The 20,583-nt window shown below is 44.6% G+C and overlaps 1 protein-coding gene across 4 annotated transcripts in view; it reads left to right on the forward strand.

The window, feature by feature from the left end:
* PLEKHG4 (pleckstrin homology and RhoGEF domain containing G4) overlaps positions 1–20,583 on the forward strand; it is an 86,335-nt gene that overhangs the window by 23,465 nt on the left and 42,287 nt on the right. For all 4 annotated transcript variants that reach the window (XM_082289926.1, XM_082289927.1, XM_082289924.1 and 1 more), the window contains exons 4-10: positions 4,056–4,271; positions 8,105–8,228; positions 9,336–9,429; positions 14,536–14,622; positions 16,400–16,516; positions 18,743–18,841; positions 19,830–19,978. In XM_082289926.1, coding sequence (XP_082146052.1) covers positions 4,056–4,271; positions 8,105–8,228; positions 9,336–9,429; positions 14,536–14,622; positions 16,400–16,516; positions 18,743–18,841; positions 19,830–19,978 — 886 coding nt within the window. The remainder of the gene's footprint in view (positions 1–4,055; positions 4,272–8,104; positions 8,229–9,335; positions 9,430–14,535; positions 14,623–16,399; positions 16,517–18,742; positions 18,842–19,829; positions 19,979–20,583) is intronic.

Consider the following 20,583-nt stretch of genomic DNA (forward strand, 5'->3'; position numbering starts at 1 on the left):
ATTTGGCTGCACACACAGCTGCTTCTCAAGTGTCCAAATGTCACATTTTACCTGATGTCTTAGCGACCTCCTAATGGAGCTAAATTAGTGTCCATTGATTAAAATAAAATTTCATTAATATTTGTATCAAACTCGTGTAATTCCATAGTCAGGCAAGCCCAGGGTTGCCAGGCATTTCTAATACTTTTGAAGTGACAAGCATTTCTCTTCTGTGAAATGGAAAGGTCAGCTCAAAAGTTTCTATTTCTGCAGTGCACATCTCTATGAGCATCTATCACCATGAACAGAAAAAAGAGGATCACCTTCTGCCTGTCTGTGGGCCTTGGGGGATATATGCCGGGAAGTAACTGTGCTGTGGGTATCCATTCCCCTGGCCAAGCTGAACCTGGCTTCATTTCATGCTTGCTCAGGACTGGGCCTTGAAACACCTAGTCCGTGTTGAGTGCTGGGTGGACACTTTGCTCATTAGTCCAGTGGCTGCTTGTTCAGTGTTCCCATCTCTTCTGTCTAAAATTAGCCAGGTCCAGCTCGTTATGAGATAATAAGCGTGATGTTCTCACTGCTCCAAAGAATAAATCTTGGCCACTGCTGGAGATTTCAGCAATGATGGACCCCTCTTGGGTACGTGTGGAGTTTGTTTTTAATGAAAGACAATACAAATGATTCTGGGGATTTGACTGAAATAAGTGACATTCGTGCCTCAGGTCTGCTGATGTTAAACTTGGGCATTGCTGTTTAAGAAAAAAGCAAGCCTTGTTATCTCAGTGTTTGTAAAGCAAAAGAAACAACCTAAATCGCCAGGAAAACTACCCAAACTAACCAAATAAACTCTTGAAGGCAAAGGGCAGCTGAAGTATCTTAATACTGGCAATATTTCTTAAACATTATAGCTGGCACTATAAAAAGTTTAATCCATTCAATTACATTTGATTGCTTTGAGATCCAAACAAGCCATCCCCTTATCTAGCCCCATTAAACCCTCAGAGATATAAGATAATTTAGAGATAAAATTACAAAGCAAAGCAAATGTCCTACAAATGGACTCTACCAGCAAGGCAGTTCTGTAGGTTAAATTCTCTCTGTCTTGTTGAGGTCATTTTGCTACTATGATTGGAAACTGTGGGTATCTTGCCCACTTTGAAACTATAAATAACAACAAAGCTTAAGCTTTACTGGGTCAATTCAGATGTGAAGTTCGCACCTCAGCAGCAGTGGGCAGAGGCACAATTTGCTCTGTGTGAGGTGGAGGAGCTTGCTTGTTCCAGCAGATATTGTAGATTATGTCAAAATACATGTTCAGAACTGGGGCATCTGAGTTTGCTGTGTCTGCAGGTTTTTCCTTGTCTCTTAACTCTCTTCCTTTACTTCCAATATCAGTGAGCTTATTTTCTGCACAAATATAGTCTAACTTAGAAAGACTCAGATATAAATAGAAATAAAGTCTGAAGTCAAATGTGAACTGTTTTGAGTTGGTGGCTTAAAATTTACACTGGTTCCATTCACAGATAATATGACTGCTGTTTTTTCCTAATGACTAGCATCTAAATGAAAGTGAATTTTGAAACTTTGGAGCTCTGGAAAGAATTCCTCTATTTTGTGGGTGGAAAATATCTTAATATTCAAGAAATAGGCTGAAAAGCCACACTGGGGCATATTCAGCAGCACCTGTTAGGGTGTTCCATTCCTGCTCCCAGTTACTACCTGATGTTAGCATAGGTGATACTGGTGCTGGGGCAGTTTGCAAGAAAAATGCTAATGTCTCTTTGAAATGCACAGAAGCAAATCCTCCTCTGCCACTTCCTTAACCTCGGGGAAAGGTGGAACGTGCAAACACGGCAAATTCAGATGTCCCTGTTCTCAATTTGCTTTTAGATGTAATCCTCCGCATTCTACAATTTCCGCTTTAGTGAGTTCCTCCGCCCCAGATTGCAAATAACTAACAGTGTGCTTGGGAGAGGCGGCATCTGCAGATCTGAGCTGGGCCTCAGAAGCTCAGGGAACAGTTTTGTTTGGGGGCAAGATGTGCATAGTCTGGAGGCTGCACAGCTCCAGTGAGGTTTCCTCAGGGCTGAAGAGCCCCAGTATCAGAACTGTGTGTGGTGGGCTGAGCAAAATGCTTCTCTCCTACCTTTTGGGAACTGCTACCTCATTCCTAAGAGATATATCCAAGGCAGGAGTGTCATGTACATTTATGTATTTCTCTTGCCCTGGTGTGTAACGTATGTGGAACACACCTATCTATGTTCCCTTTTTTATCCTCTTTAAATTTCACCTTTTGGTCCTCTTTGCAGGCTTTTGTCATTTAATGCAGATCCCTTTACTACAAGTTGTGTAGTTCTGCTTATTGCCAGGCCTTACAGCTCATTGATAAGGTGATTCTGTGTTCTGCTAAAAGATCTACTAGCTTTTAGTGTGAAATCTTTGGGCACAACTTCCATAACTCTGTGATACCCTTTCTGCAGGAGATCAGTGCCCCTCTAAAACGCTGCTTCAGGAGGATGTAGCAGTGTTGTCCGAAGTGGATGACCTCTTGCACCACTGGGAAGTGGAGGCTGAGGTAGCCTTAGGAACAGAGTGGGGCTCTAGTGTGGCCCATCACTGGGCACAGCCCTGGAGCCATCACAGCAGCTTATGTGGCCATATGCAGCAGATGCCAAGCTGGGTCCCAGGGATGTTCCTCAACCAGGGGTGTTACCAAAGAGGAATGAGCAGCTATTCTGTCATGACCTCGATGGTGCAGAGTCCTGGAGCTCCTCCTAGTTTCCCCCCACTGTTGGGTAATTTGGTGCAGTGAGCCATGCTGCTCAGGGCACTTCTCTCACCCATTTTAGCAATTTTGAAAGTAGTTCGGGCTAAGCCTCAACCTGTAAATCTCCTTCACTGCTAAAACTTGTATTGAAAGCCACTTCAAGGACTGCTTTGTTCCTGGTCCTGCTCTTTAATGAAGTATTGGAATCTGTTAGTAAATAAACTGAGTCAAGTGTCAACATTGTTGATGCAGCAGGAAGGTAGGATGGTTGAAGTAAATTTTAAGTAGCAATTAAAATGTCTGACTTCATAGCAAGCAAATAAATATTCCACTCTTATTCTCCTGAAGAAAGGTTGATATTTTTGTTGGTAGATACTGAAGTATCAGGATTTGCAGTGAAGTATAGCCTTTTATTTAATACAGCTTTCAGCAAACACCGGGATAGCCTAGTTCTGTACTTAGGGTGCTAAAGATGTGTGATTGAAGATGTGCTGTTAGCTTCTTATGATATTGGGAAATGGGGAATAATACTTCTTACACAGTGGATAGATAACTTTTTTTTTTCTTTCCAGATAATCTTGCATGAAAATTGAATCTTGATAGAACTAGTCTTAGTTTCCACGTAATAGCCAAGATACTTAATTTTAGAATTAACTGATTCTGATAACTTGTACTTTAGAGCTGAAGTGTCAGACAAAGGAAGCATTTTGTGCAATTTTTGAGCAGGAGCTGGTTGGTGTAATCATCCTGTCCTTCAGTGCTTTGAAATGGGTTTTTGACTTTCACATTGTGTTAATTAAAAAAGTCTGGACAAGGAGAACAAGGTCTCTTTGGCTAATTTCCAGCTGATTTGTCAGCCTCCAGTTGACTTCATGTTTTCAGGAACTAATCTGAAAGTGGTGTTGGGGGAGTAATTCTGCTCCGATGGAGTAGCCCTCCCTGTCAGAAGCTGGTTTATCACTTCAGCATGCTCAGATTGTTGGAGCTCAGCCAGGGACTTGCACTATGCCAGACTTCCAGGCTGTGAGCAGACATGTACTGCTTGAAGTGTTACCTTTAAAAAGGCTTTGACTACAGTAATCCTGATCTGAATCGAGCTTTTGTACTTTGCAAACTTCACAATAAATTGGTTTCTTTTTTTAGAATTACAGTAGTATTAATGCTACAACCAGTTTTGGAGTGTGCATGCTGCTGGCATGAGGGCTGGAGGAGCTGCAGAGTGCTGGGTCCCTCCCCAGTCTGGTGCTTACCTGGGACCTTTTGGGTGGAACTTTGCTTGAGCTTCTGTTTGTTGCTTGTCTTACAGAGATCGTGTTAGAAGAGACAGAGATGAGAAAAGAGGCAACTGGCACAGGTGTGTTGAAACCAGTGAGTAAAATCAGTGCCCTGGAGGAAACTTCACCACTTGTTACTCCCCCAACATCCCCAACTTCTGGAACTGCCTGGGGTGGTCAGTTTGCACCTACCATAGTCAAGGATGTGAATCCAGAACTGCTCAGGAGTGGAGTTGCCTACCTGCCTGGTGAGTAGCTGAGCCAGAATGTGTCTTGGAAATGTGGTTTGTAGGAGGGCAAGGGAGATGAGCCTCCTTTTGCAGCACTGGAGACTGGTTCCAATTCTATTTCTTTCACCCCAAACCTCTTCAGAAGTTACACTTCTTGAATCCTCTGAAGTTTCCGAAAGGGCAGGACAGGAAGTAGAACTTCCCTGCCATTAGAGTAATGTTAATTTGCTCTCAGGAGTCTCAAAATGTTAACCAAGCGTGTATGAGTCAGAAATGCCAAATCTGTGGGCTCATACCAGGAGTTCAAAAAGAAAAGAGTGAGGGTGCAGCTAATGATGGGCTGGTGGGCCTGACATCAGACCTGGTCAGAGGAATAGGAACTTGATTCACTTGGTAGATAATTAAAGGATAGGAATGTAGAAGATGCTCTTTGCCAGGACTCTTGAAAACCAGTTTTATTCTTGGTAATTAGAAGTTTGGTTGATTAAATGTAGCTACCTAGATATAATAGATTTTTAGAAAACATTTGATTTCATGACACAGAGAGTTGAAAGGAATATCCCAGTGAAGCAGATGAGCAATGTGTAGGATGAACGATATTGTAGCCAAACAGCAGATGACAAAACTAGCTATCAAGGGAGGACTTCCCAGAATTATTCTGCCAAAATCAGGTTGTAGGTCAAATGTTATTCAGTGTTTGCATCTGATAGAGCAATGAGTATCAAATAGCTGCAGATAAAATTTCTGCATGGGGCAAATATTGGCAGAGGAGTGAACAAAGCTGAGGCTGTTGGACCAAGCAGCCAGCATTGCTTAGTGTACAGGGCCCGCACAAGACGTCTTTGTGTTTAACCAAACATGAAGTAAAGCAGAGGAAGTAAGATCTACCTGTCTAGTGAGAAACAGCATTTGGCAGCTCTGTGTAAGGACCCCCTGTGGGCTTGTCCTTCCCAAGCCAGCGAGAAGGTTTTTTGGTGTGGGGCAGGAGGAGCTGCATTTGATCAGCTCAGGAACCACGTATGAGTTGAAAATTGGGCAGAGGGCCCAAGCTCAGAGAAGAGGTCAGGCAGACCTGTGCAGTGTGGTGGAGTTGGGAAGAAGAGCAGAAAGGCAGCACAGGCATCTCCCAGGTGGTGCTGGGTCTGCAAGACCCATTTTGACCTCACATGTGTAAAGGGGAGGAGACGACTATACAGATTAAGAGACTGATTTTTGCCTCTGTTGGTGATGCCTCTCAAATAGTTTGGGCTGTGGTATAAAAGGAAATGGTAAATATTGGAGGTGGTACAGAGAAGGGTGACAGCCCTTTCTTGTAACCAAACTGGGTGTCTAATGGCAAGAGACTGGAAGGTTGTTTATCTCACAGGATGATTGAGAAAGAGGTGCAATCACCACTGTGCCAGGAAGGAAGAAGGGAGTTAAACTTTCCCAGTTTCTGGAAGAAGGTGAAATGGAAAACCAAGGGCAGGACAGAGTTGTGGTACATTTATATGTGTAACTTTGCATTAGGAGATGAATTGTTACAATAAATTCCGAAGGAGGATTTTTAATCATCTGGTCTGCTGATCAGGTTGGACATTTTTATGCTGTATATAACAGCCCAAAAAATTACAGGATTAGAGAGGGTCTTTCAGAGAAGCTCACAGTCCATGCTGTTGCAGGAGCCTGACCATGTTACCTAACACTCCCCTTGTCACAGATTCTTATCATAATGTACCGCTGTTAAATGAGGCAAAAGCATTTGAGTATGTGATGAAGGGATGTGCCCTTCTAATGCCAGAAGAAGCAAGGATTTGGTTTGGTACTGCTTCCAAGGAAGTTTTTCTCTAGGGAAGGAATTGTGTTTCCTGTAAAAGCAGTATCAGATTTAATTGACCTCTCTGCCCCTTTGGGGTTTCAGTGGGCAATCCTCACACCTGAGGAGGGAATGTACTGACCACTCAGTTAAATGCTTTATGTTAGTCAGTGGTAATGACACAGTAATTGCATTAGAAAGAATAACTTTTGTAATGAATGGTAAATAAAAGCTAATTAATGAACTGGTAGCTGGTAGACGAAACTGCCAGGATAGTTTCAGTTTTGGGTTCTGCTCCTGAATGATCTAGGTTATGCCGCTGTTGAAGACCTAGCCCTGGTGGCTGTAGTTGCTTTTTTTGACCTGGTCAGGCAATTCCAGGACTACTATATGGAAGTTCAAGGTTTAATCAAATTCTGGTGATACCCATCCTGCCTGATGGACAGAAGATGTTGCTTCAGAGTTAAAAAGCTTTTACTGAGTGTGGTTATTGAGCCATTTTTCCAGTAATTGAGGGCTTTGCTATTTTATTTTGTGATGGTCCCCTTAGCTTATGAAACAAATTACATTAACAAGCTTTTTTTAATTTCTTTCCAGCTTTTTGATTATGCAGCATCCAGGCTACAGTATTTCAGGAGTAATAAAAGTCATCCTGAATCACACTGATGATGAAAGATTTTTATTAGCAAGAGAAAGCCTGTGCATAGTTTTGGTCCCTGGGAGGGAGAAAGCCCTGCTTCAAAATGGTGTCCATCTGTGTCTGTGGCACTTACTCGAGTCATGTCCTAGTGACAGATTGAGATCACACTGGGGCAGATTTCCATGCTTGGGGCTGTCCATCTGTGTCTGTTTTACCTGTCAGCTCACATGCTTGTCCCTGGGATGGGGGAGAGAGGTAGTCCAGGACAGTATCTCCTGTGGTAGCAGGAGTTCAGGAGAGGAAGAAACAGCTTTCTCTAGGCCTCTGGTTTTGTCTTGTGCTTGGGATTTCTGACACACACACCCCCCTCCATCCTTCCTTATACAGTTTGTATGACAGGATATGGCTCCTGTTCTTGTGAAATACTTTTCACACAAGAGCAGTGTTGTACCTCCTGTTCTCCAAATCACTCACCTTCCCAGTTGCTTGAGCAGGCTCACTGCAGGCACTGCCTGATTTGGAGTCTCAGAGGCAGTTCTGGCTTTCCAATGTGGTGTGTCCACCTGTTCTTTATCCTGCTTTTGCATCTGGAGAAGAGGCTGGACATAATTCCACATGGGGCACTGTTAGGTCCTTTTCCTCCTGTGGTAAGCTGTGACTTTGGGCTTTTGGAAAACGGGTGGCAGAGAAGCATTGTCCGTCCTGGCTAACTGAAGCAGAGGGATTTCTCCTTCTTCAGTGTATCGCAACTCAACTGGGTTGCCCATACTGTGCTCTATCTATTCCCTGGGCACTGAGCAAGCTCTGCACGTAATGAAAGCCTGGCACTGACTCTGCCCTTGTCAGAGCTGTAGGCAGGCAGGAGTGTGCTCCTGGGCTGTCCTCTCTGCAGCCTCTGAGGAGGAGCTCTGGGCTCCTGCTCCAGGGCTTTGCTTCAAGAAGATGCCTGGTTCTGTTCTCGGCTCAGCCTGCAGCATGTGCCCAGTCTCGTTACATGGTGCATGTTCTGCAGACCTGTCTGTGTTCTCTCATCTGACAGCAATGTGAAGGTGAGAATTCTGTATCTTGAGTTTATGAGATGCTTGCTTTTCTCAAGATTGTGTTATTAGACAACTTCAGCCATATTTATGAAGAATGTGTGTTTGGGTAAAGGACAGCAGTCCAAATTTAACACTACCATGAGAGAAAGACAAGCTGAGCTCATCTGCTTCACTCCGGGGCAGCATTTGGGTACTTTGGAAATGTGTTTATAGCCTCCTACCATCTGCGGCATACACAGAATCATACATATTGAGCTCTGTGGAGGATTTCCAGGAAGGTGGTGGGGTCTTAGTGGGAGAATATGAGGCATACACACCTGGAACCAGGCTCTGTTGAATTACTTGTGTCATTTCCACCCCTGCTCTCTTTTTACAGGTACAAGAGACAAATCAGGACGTGCAGTGGCCATAATAACGACAAGGAACAGAGCCTGGTTAAACCCCCACTGCAATACCACTGAGCTTGTACGCCTTCTTCTGTACTTGCATAGCATCCCAAGGTTTGTGATGCTCTTGGGCTGACAGGGCAGACAGCTGCTGCCCTGTCTACTCTGCCTTTCAGGGAGGTGGGAATTGAGGCAGGAATGGAAAGAGGTTGACTTTCTTGGCCTAGGAACTTGGTCCAGACAGTCCTGAAATTACACAGGTGGCAGTCTTCTGCTAGGGTGAACAAGCTTGTGTTGAGCAAGCACTTTACCTGTTCTGTATATGCCTTGCCCGCATGGTGTGATAGAATTTGGTGTGTTCTGAATGTTTTCATGTGTTGCCATGAATCTAAGCCATTCTTGCTATCCTTCATTAGTTCAGAAAATGGGATTTGGGAGCTATCATGGGGCAGTCATGCAGCAGCTCTGTGATAGTGTTGTGACATGATATTTTAGGGCCAGGCCTCCATGCTGAGAGGGAGGGAGGATCTGCAAGGGTTGAGAGTCTGTCTTGATGACTGGCTGAAAATTGGTTTTGGAGTCTGCAGGCTGGAGTTTGCTGCAGCTGTTCTTCCTCTCACTATGACAGGCTCTTCTTCCTCAGCTCATCACTTTTAGGTGATTAAATAAGAAGAGGTAAAGCTAACTCTCTGATACTGATTTTTTTTTTTTTTTTTTGAAGCCTTTAAACTATTTATAAGGGGAGCAGGTTTAACTCGTGAGAAAGTTTCTGCAATTTGTGCTTTGCTTCATATGCTTCTCCCTTCAAATCTGATTCTGGGTGAGATAGGCATTGGGTCTACTCCAGACTGGCTGCTCTTCTGAAGCAGTGAGGCTGAAACCAAGCTTGTCCCTGAACACAATTAGGAAGGACTGGTTTTCCTGTGTGGATTATCCAGTGGGCATCAGCACCTTTGCCATCAGTGACACATATTCTAGGAATAGGAAAAATGGGAAATTGGGTAGAAGTCACAGAATCATACGGCAAAGGTAAAAACTGAGCAATTGGTTGGTGGTTTCTGTGTATTTATCTTGTTTAGGAGAAGGTGGCCAGTTTGTTCCTGTTATTACAAAGCCATAATGTACTGGCTTTTTCACCCTGCCATGACTACAGGTTGTTTCCATAGTCTTGTTAATTTTCATTGGTTACAATTGGTGACCTTTTTATCTTTGTCCTTGCAGACCAGAATGTCAGGCTTTGGGTCTCACTGTTCTTGTGGACGCTCGTCGCTGTTTACCCGTTCCTGCTCTCTTCAAGGCATTCAGCACATTGCAGGTGAGCCTCGAGCTTGGGCAGAGGAGCACTGGCTGGCTTGCTGTCGTGGTTGGATGTTACATCTCCATCTGCTGCTTATGTGTCCATCTGCCACCTGGCTTTCAGTTGTCTTTGGGAGGTGGAGATACGCACCCAACCCTGCTTTAGGAGGATGACCTGGACTTGCCAGACTGCAGACAAAGCAAAAGACCTAAGCAAGTCTGAGTTAGGGGAGAACACCCCTCCCCACCCTTCCAAATTTGCTTTCATCTCAATGCTGAGAACAGCCCATACCCAAGTCTCAATGCTGTCATGAATTATCCTGCTTGGAGATGTTGTCCCCTGCACTGAGGGACTGTGTGAAATGTGCAGGGATTTTTGCCTGCCAGGGAAGGGAGGAAGAGAGGTCTCTGCCTGCTGCCATGGGTAGGGAAGGACACTACTTACCATGCCAGGTGGAAAAGCACGTGCAGCTGTTAATGTGGCTGTCGGTGAATGATTAGAATCGGACGTGCTGTAACTCTGTATTGCTTCAGGTCAAAGGCTTTCATATCAGTCACTTGGGAAGCCAGTGGGTTGTGTTGCCCCCCCTGCCCCCCCCCCCAGATAGGAACTATCTGCTGCTGCTGCCAGGGAGATGCTGGGTTGTAGCGATGACTAATCTTGTTTAAGCAGGTGTTCCTTTTAAATCAGAGCTTAGGTCTCTTAGGATTCAAACTCTGCAAACTGGAACAGGGCGATGTTTTAATGAAGCTGATGTCTGTGGTTTATATGCTTCGGTGCCACATCTGAGAGTTGAGTCTGACTCAGAGGTCTGTTCTCCTGCTTCCTGGGCTGGGTGGAGCTGTGAGCTCTATCAGCATGCTTATTCTCTGTGGTGAAGGAGTAATCTGGTGCCCTGCTCAGTTCTGCAGAGGTAACAAGCAAATACATTCTCTTTCATGCTGTGCCCACGTGGCAGTGGGCTTGCTAAAGCTTTAGAGCATTTCACTGTCCATGTAAGTTGCATGGCAGTCTTAGTGGCCTGATTTGGAAATCAGCAACATGTTCTGGCTCTCTCTGTTCTCATACAAGCATGGTAATAATGCCATTTAACCTTAAGTTTCCCCTCTAAACTGAGGGAGTGGGGAAGCTTTTTGCTGTGCTGTGATGGCTGTTTGGCTCTGAGCACCTCGTTATCAGGGTGGTGCTACAGTTATTTAACAGAGTTTAATGTGCTGCAAGACAGTTTGCTGGATCTGAGTGTGTGCTCCAGGTAACAGTGACTGACAGAGGCTGATTACTCTGCTTATGTTTCTTTGATCCTTACACTGACTCTTCTGAAGACTCTGTAAAGGAGACCTGTTTGGGTAGCTCATCACCTAGTTAGGGCACAGGACTGACTAATCCCTGGCTCCTCTGAGCATTTGGAGATCCTCAGCATTTACTCCATGATCCTATGGCAATGTTCTCCTCTGCTCTGGAGCAAGGATAGAGTAATACAGAAAACTGAGTGTAACTGCAGTGAGGCAAGCTAAGTGTTTCAGAGTGCAGCAGGGTTTGCCTGGCCAGTGACTGCACTGAGGCACAGACTGTGTGTTATGCCTCTTAAGGTTACAGAGCAGATCACCTCCTTGGGGTCCTTTCTGAAATCCCTTACACATCTCAGTGTCTCTTATCTCTAGAGCTCATTTCTCTGCTGTCCTGCACTTTCCTTATCCAGGATGTTATTTACATAATTTCTGTGAAGCCTACTATGATAATGTGCTGGAATCTGTTAAATGTTGAGGTCCCGTATTGCTTGTTCAATTCTGAATGGCTGTTTTGCTCTTAACCCAGCAGTGGGAAGCACTGCTTCACAGAGGGGAAGCACAGATGGGATGCCCTAATGCAGAGTCCCTTCCTGCTTGGATCTGTTAAGCCTAGAGAGACTCTTGGGGAGCAAAGGTTCCTGGATCAAGATCCATCAGCCTGAGGAAATCCTTTTTCCACTTTCTCCATCTTTCCAGAATGAATGCATGATTGGAATTAAATGGTAGTAGACAACTTTGGGTGCTTGCAGATTAGTTTTCCCTGCAGCACTAGGAGTTTGTCAGTTGCTCTGTCCAGAACAACCTGGTAAACTGGTGGGAGCTTGTCCTCTCTGCCTTCAGGGTAGGGGCAATTGCATTCTGCAAGAATTTTTTTCCCCCTTCTTTTTAGAATATTGCGTGGCTGGAAAATCTTCCTGTCCCAGACAGCAGCCGGAGCAGAGGGAGCGGGGCAGAATAAAAAGCTGCTGCAGAGCTAACTCAGGAAGAAGCAGGAGGAACTCTGGCAGCTCTGTGCAGAGGTGAAGGGAAGTGCACAGTGTGTGCATGTTGCAGGAATAGATCATGCTTGTTCCTGTGGGAAACTGCATAATGATGCTTTGGAGCAAGGATTTTTGCAGGGGTAATGCTGTAATGTTTGGTTACAGGTTGTCACCAGTAAGCCGTGTGCTGGGGGGCCTCTTAAGAGGAACTTTGCTCCTCAGTGCTAGGCTGATCCCTTGCTCAGTGAGCAGGCAGGGCATGGACAATGGAATGTGTGCACTGGCCTTCAGTGAGCAGGTATCTGTGGGATTTCCCTCTGCCTGAGTCTTAATAGAGTGAGATTCTTTCGAATTTTCCATATGAGTGCAAAGGCTTAATCCTGTAATAGGCTGTGTTTGTGTGTTGAATTGGAAAGAGTCAGTTTAGCATTTGAAAGCAGAGAAGTTCTGTGCAAACCTCTCTGTTCAAGAGGTGTACTTGCATTGTCACTTAGTGCAGAAGTACAGAGGACCTTGGTCTCATGCTAAAGACCAGGGAACTCCTGCTACTCCATTAGGGTGGTCACTTTGAGACTGACTGAGGTGTCAAACACAAACCTGCGCAAACATTCCTGGCAGCCTGTGCTTCAGGCTGTGCCAGTGTTGTTAAGTCTGGCCATGGGTTTCCATTTGGGGCAGGAAGCCAGAAAACTTGAACTTCAGTCTGAGAAACACTGAAGAAAGTATCTAATTCTCTTTAAAAAGAAGAATAATAAAAAGATTTATATTTACCTTGATGCTTTCTGAACTCCTATTGATGCCCCTCTATTCTGTGCTGTCCACGCTGTACCTATTTTGGGAGGTGAGGAGTTCACTTAGATGTGTGGAACTCTTGTTTCTTTGCTTCCATATAGTTGGTTTTGTTAGCAAAGGTGGTAAGAGATTGTGCATAAAGCTGCAGGAAACCTTCCTCAATTAGCATCCTGCTGTTTCCAGCTCTGCTTATCTCCTGAGATGCTCCTGGTAAACTGTTTAAGTCTTTGGATTGCTCCATCAGTGCTAGATGAGACTGACTTCAGCTATTAAATTAAAAAAATATGTTGAAAAGTACTTGATTTCTTTGGAAATACAATTTCTTCTTGAGTTGGAATACCCTGAACTTCTCCCTTGACAGCTTTATTTGTGAATAGTTTTTCAGTTTCTATTTTCAGTAGTAACAAACAAACAAATGAGTGTTTTGGCCGTTGTGGTAACCTCTTGTTACACTATCACTACTTTATCCCTCACTCAGATTGCACATCTCGTGACTATTGGAGTAGAAGAGGGATTGTGTAAGAAAAAAATTAGTTTAGTACCATCATCAGTCTTGAAGCTGTGTCCAGTCTTCATCCTTCAGTACTTTCTAGCAGATAAATTCAGAGCTGGTGATACAGCTGTGTTATCTCCCCATCCTCTCTTCAGTATTTATCTTTTGCAGCCTAATTATGCAATAAATCCTTTTTGGCCTTCTGATCAGTGTTCAAATAACAGAGAAAGCGTGAATAATTCACTTTGGAGAAATTTGAGACAATTTAGAAACCTCTCATGGTTTTGGAAGGTGTTTCAGTTGGGATTTTTTTGCTGCCTGTTGAAAAGGATCGTGGTTTAGGACTGGGTGAGGGAAAGGTCTTTTTCATCTGTTCTGGAACCTCTGCTGCTGCTTTCACTTGCAGAATTTGGGCTCCTTGTGTTGGCATTGTTTCATAATTGCTGAACTGGGCCCGGTGTCAGGTTAGGTCATTCAGTCTCTGGTGAATGTTATGTCTAACCAGCATGAGAGAACAGTTGCTAACAGGCCATATGAAATTTCAGAGTTACATACTAGGCTGTACAGGATTTAAGAAATATGAAAGTTAAAACCTAAGGCATCAGTCCACTTGCCTCTATACTCTGGCTCTGCTGCTCCTGGCAGATATTTAACCCTACACACTGCTGGAGCTGTTTATTTAAACAGGTTTCCTTTGCTGTTGTGGCCTGCTGTGTGGCAGGTTCCTTGCAGCTTGAGTGACACCAGAAAGGATTTGTTGCTTGACAATTCCTGAGATCTTTGCAGAGACAAAGACTGTGTAGGAGACATTGAAATGGGATGGCTCTTGTTTAACTATGAGGCACAACAGCTTAAATGGCTCTTCTTGCTTTCCTGGTCTGGGCATCATATGTAGTAAGCCCTGTCTCCATGGTCTGAATCTTTCTGCCATGTTTCCCTCTTCCTACTGTTGCTCTCTCTGCCTGTTTCTCACTTCCCTGTAGAATGCTTCTATAATTGGAGAGCTGCTTCTGGATCACTGAGTTTGAACTACAGCTGCCAGACATCCCTTGTATTTGGAATTTGTCAGTTTAACAGTAGAAACAGGATGCAAGTACTTGATTGTAAATTGGCAGTAAGTGGAGACAAGACAAAGTTTTTGGCACTGGGCGGGGGTGGAGGGGGGAAAGCCACTTCCTTTCGTTTAGGTGAAGTAACCAGGAAAGTTATCAGGAAAAAACTTGGACACAGAACATGGGTTTTGGTTTTGGGTTTCTTTTGCTTCTGTTTTTTTTTCCCCTTGACTCACTTCCCTGTGCAGAAGGCAGAGCTTTTTTAGTACAGCCAACACCTCACCTTTTCCACTGCATTCTTAAATATTACGGGACTAGTTGACCTGAAGCAAACTACCTTAAAGACATCACCTTGGTACCCTGTAGACTGGCCTTCCTTAATTTCTGGTGCCTGCCTTCTAGGCTTTGTAGATGCCTTTGAAGGATGAATTGCAATCTTGTGTATGAACCTGGGGTAGTACATTCTCTGTAGTATCCAAGGCAGATCAGTAATGGATTTGTGCTCTGTTCTGTTGTAGGACATGAATCCTCACTGTATTCATGGAGTACTGCTTCTGGTTGAAAGAGATCTGACTTTTCGGATGGAGAAGCCACCAGGAGGACAGGTAATGAAACCATGTATCTGGGGTTTGCTGGGCCACTCTTGCTATCTCTTACTTAATTCTCCAGAAGCAGATTCCCTGTCATTGATGTATGTTTATTCACACATGAAATCTCTGTAGATGTCCTCTGTGTTTTGTGGTCATGGTCTCTTATGGGTGTGGTATTTACTGGGTTGTAGTGTTTATGTGAGCTGAACAGATCCCTGTCATGCTCTGTTTATTGCCCCATCCATCAGTGACATTTGCACCACATTTATATCAATCTGCTGGGGACTCAAGACACAGGGTTTGTTGGGAGCATGGATAAGTGTATGGAGGAGCCCTGCACAATTTGCTAGGGATGCTTTTCATGTTCTCCTGTTAACAATAAATGTGTGGTCAGGAAGAGATCACATTAGGCTAAATCCTGAACTCCACCTTTGAAGGTGCTTGTTGCTTTCCTGGCTTTTGCATCTCTCCTGTTTCCTCTCTTCGTACCTGCTGCTGCCAGTGGCTGAGAGACTTCTGCAAGAAGAAGATGAAATTGGCATTTGTGTGAGGTTCCCTTTGTAGCCAAAATGTCTGGAAAGACTAACAGGAGGGAAAGTTACCACAACATCACTGAACTCCCCCACTAGAAGTAAAACTGTCTTGGTATTCTATGGCTGTATAAGAAATGTGGGCTCCGAGCCACTCTGTGGTGAGTGAAGAGGATCAGATTTCATGTTAGTCCTCTCCCTCTGCTCCAAGACTGTTGAAAGCTACAAGAGCGGACTGAAATTCTGTGCCTGCTAAAACTCTGTAGGCTACAGAGTAGGCCTGGACCTCCTTTTTGGCTCCTGTGGATGAAGATGTGATAGGCATCAGGTTTGCTGTGTGTGTCGTGTGGTGTCCCAAAAGGCTAAAGAATAACAAATGCTATTAGTCCATTTCCTTATTGCCCCCATGTGGAAGAGTTCAGAGTCAGAATGGGGGCTGCAGGCATATGCATGCAGGGAGAGCTACAGAAGACATTAAACACATTGAACAAACACAAAGAGTGTAGGAGGGAACACAGGAAAGGCTAGTAAAGACAAGGGCATACGGGAGGAATTGGAAGCATCATCACAATTTTGTAAGGAGGTGGAAACTTTGTATTGTGTGTGTGGGAGTTAAATGTCTGCACCTGAGTTTGTGTCTGGGCTGGCTTCCATGTACCTGCAGGAGCACTTGTTGCTCTGGTGAGTGTAGATATGCTCTGAGGTCCTACAGACTTGCAGAAGGCAAGTTACCTGTGTCAAGATCCAAGAAACTCTTGGAGCAAATAGCTGCTTTGATGAGTGGAGAGTTGAGGGCAGGGCAGAGGCTGCTCTGTTAGACTCTTTTTCCAGGAAGTGAGATGGGGAGGCTGGGGGCTGGATTTAACCTCCCAGATTCTCCAAACAGATGCAAATCGCAGCACAACTGTGGGAACATACGAGGGAGTTGCTATGCTTACACCGGGAGGTACTGGCTCTGGAGAAGGCAGGCTGCTGCCAGATTCCCATCACAGATGTTCTGCCTGGTGAAACAGCATGTTGTGGCCTGCATTCCTTCAGGGTTCGCCCACTGAGCTGTTCAACAAGCTGGTCTAAGATTGAATTGGGTTTTTTTTCCCCTTCATATTGTAGTGATAATGCAGGTACACATTGCATGCTGTGCTTCTGTGCAAGATAGATAAAGAAATGATGGATTCTACCTTTTGTTAACCTTCCCCTCCTCCTCCAGTACTCACACCCTAACAGAAGTGTGCTTTTTTCTTTTCCTTTCTATTCCTGTGCAGTTTGAACTTCTCACCTCCATGAAATCCCTCCATAAGCACATAGACAGCTCACAGCTGCCTGTAGAGCTGGATGGGACCTTCCCATACTGCCACCAGGACTGGCTAAGCTTCCGCAGGGTGAGTAGGATGTCTCGTGTGCTTTGGTGTCTGAGAGAAGCAATGGCATGGTAACAGATGGGAACAAGAGGAACCTGTCAACAGCTGAACCTACAAGCATTAAAAGACAATGTTCCTGCAAAGCTGTGAATGCAAATGAATCTCTGTTATCAAAAAAAATGCTAATACTGTCTTCATAAGATGGGTACACACTGTGGCCTATTGGCATGACTGCAGGAACTAAAATTTTAGTTTTTTACTCATCTGCTTGAACTGCATTAATTTTTTCGTGCCTTCAAAATATGGTCAAATCTGAAATGGAATCCGGTTTTGTCGTGGTGTGCAGTGGCTCTTGAGTTATACTCCGAGGATTAAGGACAGACATCTGAAACTAATGTCAGGAGAAGGTGTTAGTATCATGTTACCACTGGACTAACAATGAAGAACTTGAGTGAAGTAACAAGAGTTAAATCTTTTTGGTTTTGGAGCAAGTTCCCCAGATCAAGCTATTATTTTGTTAATAAAATCTGCAGTCCTTGCAAGAGCAAGGCGTGGAAGTTCCTGATAATCAGTTCAGAATTCTTCTTCTAGGAATAACTTTTACTTCAAGCAGCAGGGTACGTGCAGACTGCCAGAAGCCTGCAGAGGGTAGCATCCATGGTACCAGTACCCAGCTCCGTGTGTGCTTGTGCTGTGGAGGGAACCTGAGTGCTGCGGACCAGATGCTTGTTGAATCTTTAAAAGCTCCATTGAGTTATTTGGCACACTGAGACTAGACAGGATTAAATCTCTGTAAATCTGCACACAAGCTGGCTGCCTTCACGTTGAATTTGTTCACCCTGGTGGTTGACAGAATTGTCACCTCAGCTTCCAGAGGATCCAGTGGTCTTTAGGCTCCAACCTCGATTCCCAGAGTGCTCTGTGACACAGTGCAGCACTTGAAGCAGATTAAGATGTCACTGATAACACCACTGTGGTGCTGGTGGCAGGCTTCAGGAGATAGGCTTGGCATGTGCTAGATGTTAACTTACTTTTTCCAACTTACTTTAGAACCATTTCTCTTAAACTTCCATCTAAAAGTACTTGTAGGAGCCTGTGCTCATGCAGTAGAGGTACAGAAGCTTCATCTTGGTGCCTAGGATTGACTTTGAGAAGTTGAAATCTATTTGGCAGTGAGGGAGCAGAGAAACTTTGCAAGAGGTTATGGATTAGTTTTATGGACAGAGTGGAGAATACCTTGAGAGCTGAGGTGCTCTGTGTGTGCAGAAGGGCAGTTCTTGAAGGAAGAACCATAATATCAGGCTACTTCTTTTCTAAGCATGTAAAACATTGCCAAAGGGAGTTAATATGAGAATCATACTGTATGGAATGCCTGTTTATACTGTGTGGGGTAATGACCCATGTGCTCAGCTCCTTTAGCTCTGGAGCTATGTGGCAAACAGCATTTATTTCCTGTCTCAGTGATCTCACCTGCATCCTGCCTGCTAATCTGTCACTGCTGGCGTTGTTCCAGCACTCCAGGGAAGAGGGAGTTCAATTCAGTAAAGATTCAAACAGCTGCTTTTTTGTTTTGTTTTGGGCATGGTTATTTTGGAATAGCTGTTTCTCCCTTCTCTTGTTTTCAGTGGCATCTGACAGTATTCAGGCTTTATATTACTGACTTCTCTAAAACACAGTGCCTCATGAACCCTTATGAAATGTTTGGGCTTTGTTTGTTTGGTTTTTTCCCTGCTTCCACCCACCCTGAAGAGAGGAAGGATTTCAGATTTATCCATAGGTGGTGCTTAATTTTGGAAGCTTTCCAGTTTCCTAATCTTTAATTTACACTACTTTTAACATGAAGAGAAATTATTTAAAGTAGAAAAATTCCAAGTATTTGTTTTATGTTTTGTTTCTCTGAAATTCATGCAGTGTGATTCATCTTCATGGAAAGTTACAAGAAATGCTAATGGAAGAATGTGAGACATAAGTGGACTGGGTGTTTTTTTGTAAAGCATGACCCATCCGAGCCATGAGTATGCAGGTTTCTAAGGTCTGCATGGAGGCCTTGGTCTAGTGTGATGCATCTGAAGCCTCTGATCGGCCTCTCTTTGCTGATACAGTTTCACTGAATGATATAATTGAACCCTTGGATTAATGTGTTTGATCCTCTCTTGATTTTTGTACTCCTAAGCTTCTGCAAGCTCAGAAGACCTTTCCTGTCAGCTGCGAGACAATAATCTCTGCCTTGGTCCTTTATTCTTGTAGAAGCTGGAATACTTGCTACAAGGATGCCAGGGTGTTTGTGCCTTCCTTCAGGGAGCTATTAATAAAGTGGAATCTGGAAAATTACCGGAAAAGGCTGAGGTAAGCATGTTCCTCAGATCAGAGGTGGACCTGAGACAGAAGAGAACATGAGGCTGGATAGCTGCAGAAAAGCTGTAGCTTTGAATTTGCAAGCTGTAGTAGCAGAATATTCCCAGTACTAGTAGAAACTAATCCAGATGAAATGATAGAGGCTTCAGTGGCTCTGGAAGCTGATTGTCTGATTCCTCAGTGTCACCCAGGAGATCTTTCCAGCTGGGCTTGTTGCTGATGGGTGCTTGCTCCAGCATTGGGGTGCATTCTCAGCAGCTCCAGAGCTCTGTAGCTGGTACAAACTTTGGTGTGCCAGGTACAGAGCAGCTGCCTTGGGCTGTGCCGCATCAGGTTGGCTTGAATGGCCTGGAATAATACTAGGTAACAGCTTAGTTCTGTGCTGTGGTTCCAACTTTGCTGTCTCCAGAACACAAGTTTGGAAGTGGGCAAGAAGGGGAAGGGACAAAGACCAAGCCTATGTGGTCACAAACTTTCTATTTCTCCTCTTGAGAAGTTGCTGTACCCCTAACACGGTAGGGAACTGCTGCCAGCTCTGCACTGAGGGTTCCAATAGTAAATGATGGAGGATATGGTAGTGGCCTTCCTGCACACACCTGTGTATCCACAAACCCTTCATGTGCATCTTGTCCCACAGCTTGGAGCCATGCAGATCCAGGCTCTCAGAACTCTAGGAGTTAGGTGTGAGTGGGAAGTGAGGCTGGAAAGTTTATTTCTTCTATGCCCAGCAAATGAATGGAACAACAATGATGGGAATTGGGGCACAATTTTAGCCTCGTGGGGAAGGTGCCAGGAGCATAAGGAGCACTGTTTATCACTTTAGACTTGTCAGGCTGGAGAGAGACAGCCGTGGGAACCAACCTCCCCTTTTCCTAGAGTGGGCCCAGGTGAGATGTGGTTTGGGTGTGTTTTGTTTTAGGTGCTGGTTTTTGCCTGTAGGTTGCAGTAACAATTCAACTCACTCTTGTGATCCCTCCAGGATGCAGCTGTGCTGCTGAGGAATTCAAGGCAGTTGATGAAGAATGTTCTTGAAGACGCAAGTTTGGTTAAGGTGCAGCAGGAGGGTGGAGCGCTCCTGGCCAGACTGGGGAAGGAGGAGTCTTGTGTCACCCTTACCCAGGACTACAGGTGAGCCCCCAGAGTGGGAGAAGAGGAGATGGACATGAGCAAAAGGCAGGTGCTAGGAGTCTCCCTGAGGTGCTCCATCGTTGGTGCAGGCGTGAGAACAGCTTTGTGTAGCAAAGAATTATGTTGAAAACAGCAAAGGTGAAAAATGTAATGAATTTTACTCTTAACCGGATTGCTTCCTCCCCAGTCCAAAAACTAGTCCAGGTGGATTCACTTAGATTGTTCAGCTTCCTTTTTCAAGCCAAATCAGACTTACCTTCTTTAGTGGAGAGAGAGCTGGATATTTTGGGTAGATATTATTAAAACACCAGCCTTAATTGATGCTACCAGTGATGAATGTTTAGGTGCAGGCCATTATCTCTGTGTGATTTCCCAAGGCACTCCTTATGCAAGGGGATTTCCAAGGACCTTAGCTGGGAGGAATGCTTGCTGGCTGCAGCAGGCTCTGATCTCCTCACACATTGGTACAGTTTGCACAAACAAATACTTGCTGCCCATTTGTGGGGTTGGTATGAGAAGCGGGGACTGAGAGAGCCCAGCTGTTTGATATCTCCAGGGCATTGCACAACTCGTGTTTGTGCTGTTAAAACACCTGAAGCCTGTCA

The sequence above is a fragment of the Coloeus monedula genome (genome assembly GCF_965178545.1).
Source record: "Coloeus monedula genome assembly, chromosome: 13".
Taxonomy (NCBI): domain Eukaryota; kingdom Metazoa; phylum Chordata; class Aves; order Passeriformes; family Corvidae; genus Coloeus; species Coloeus monedula.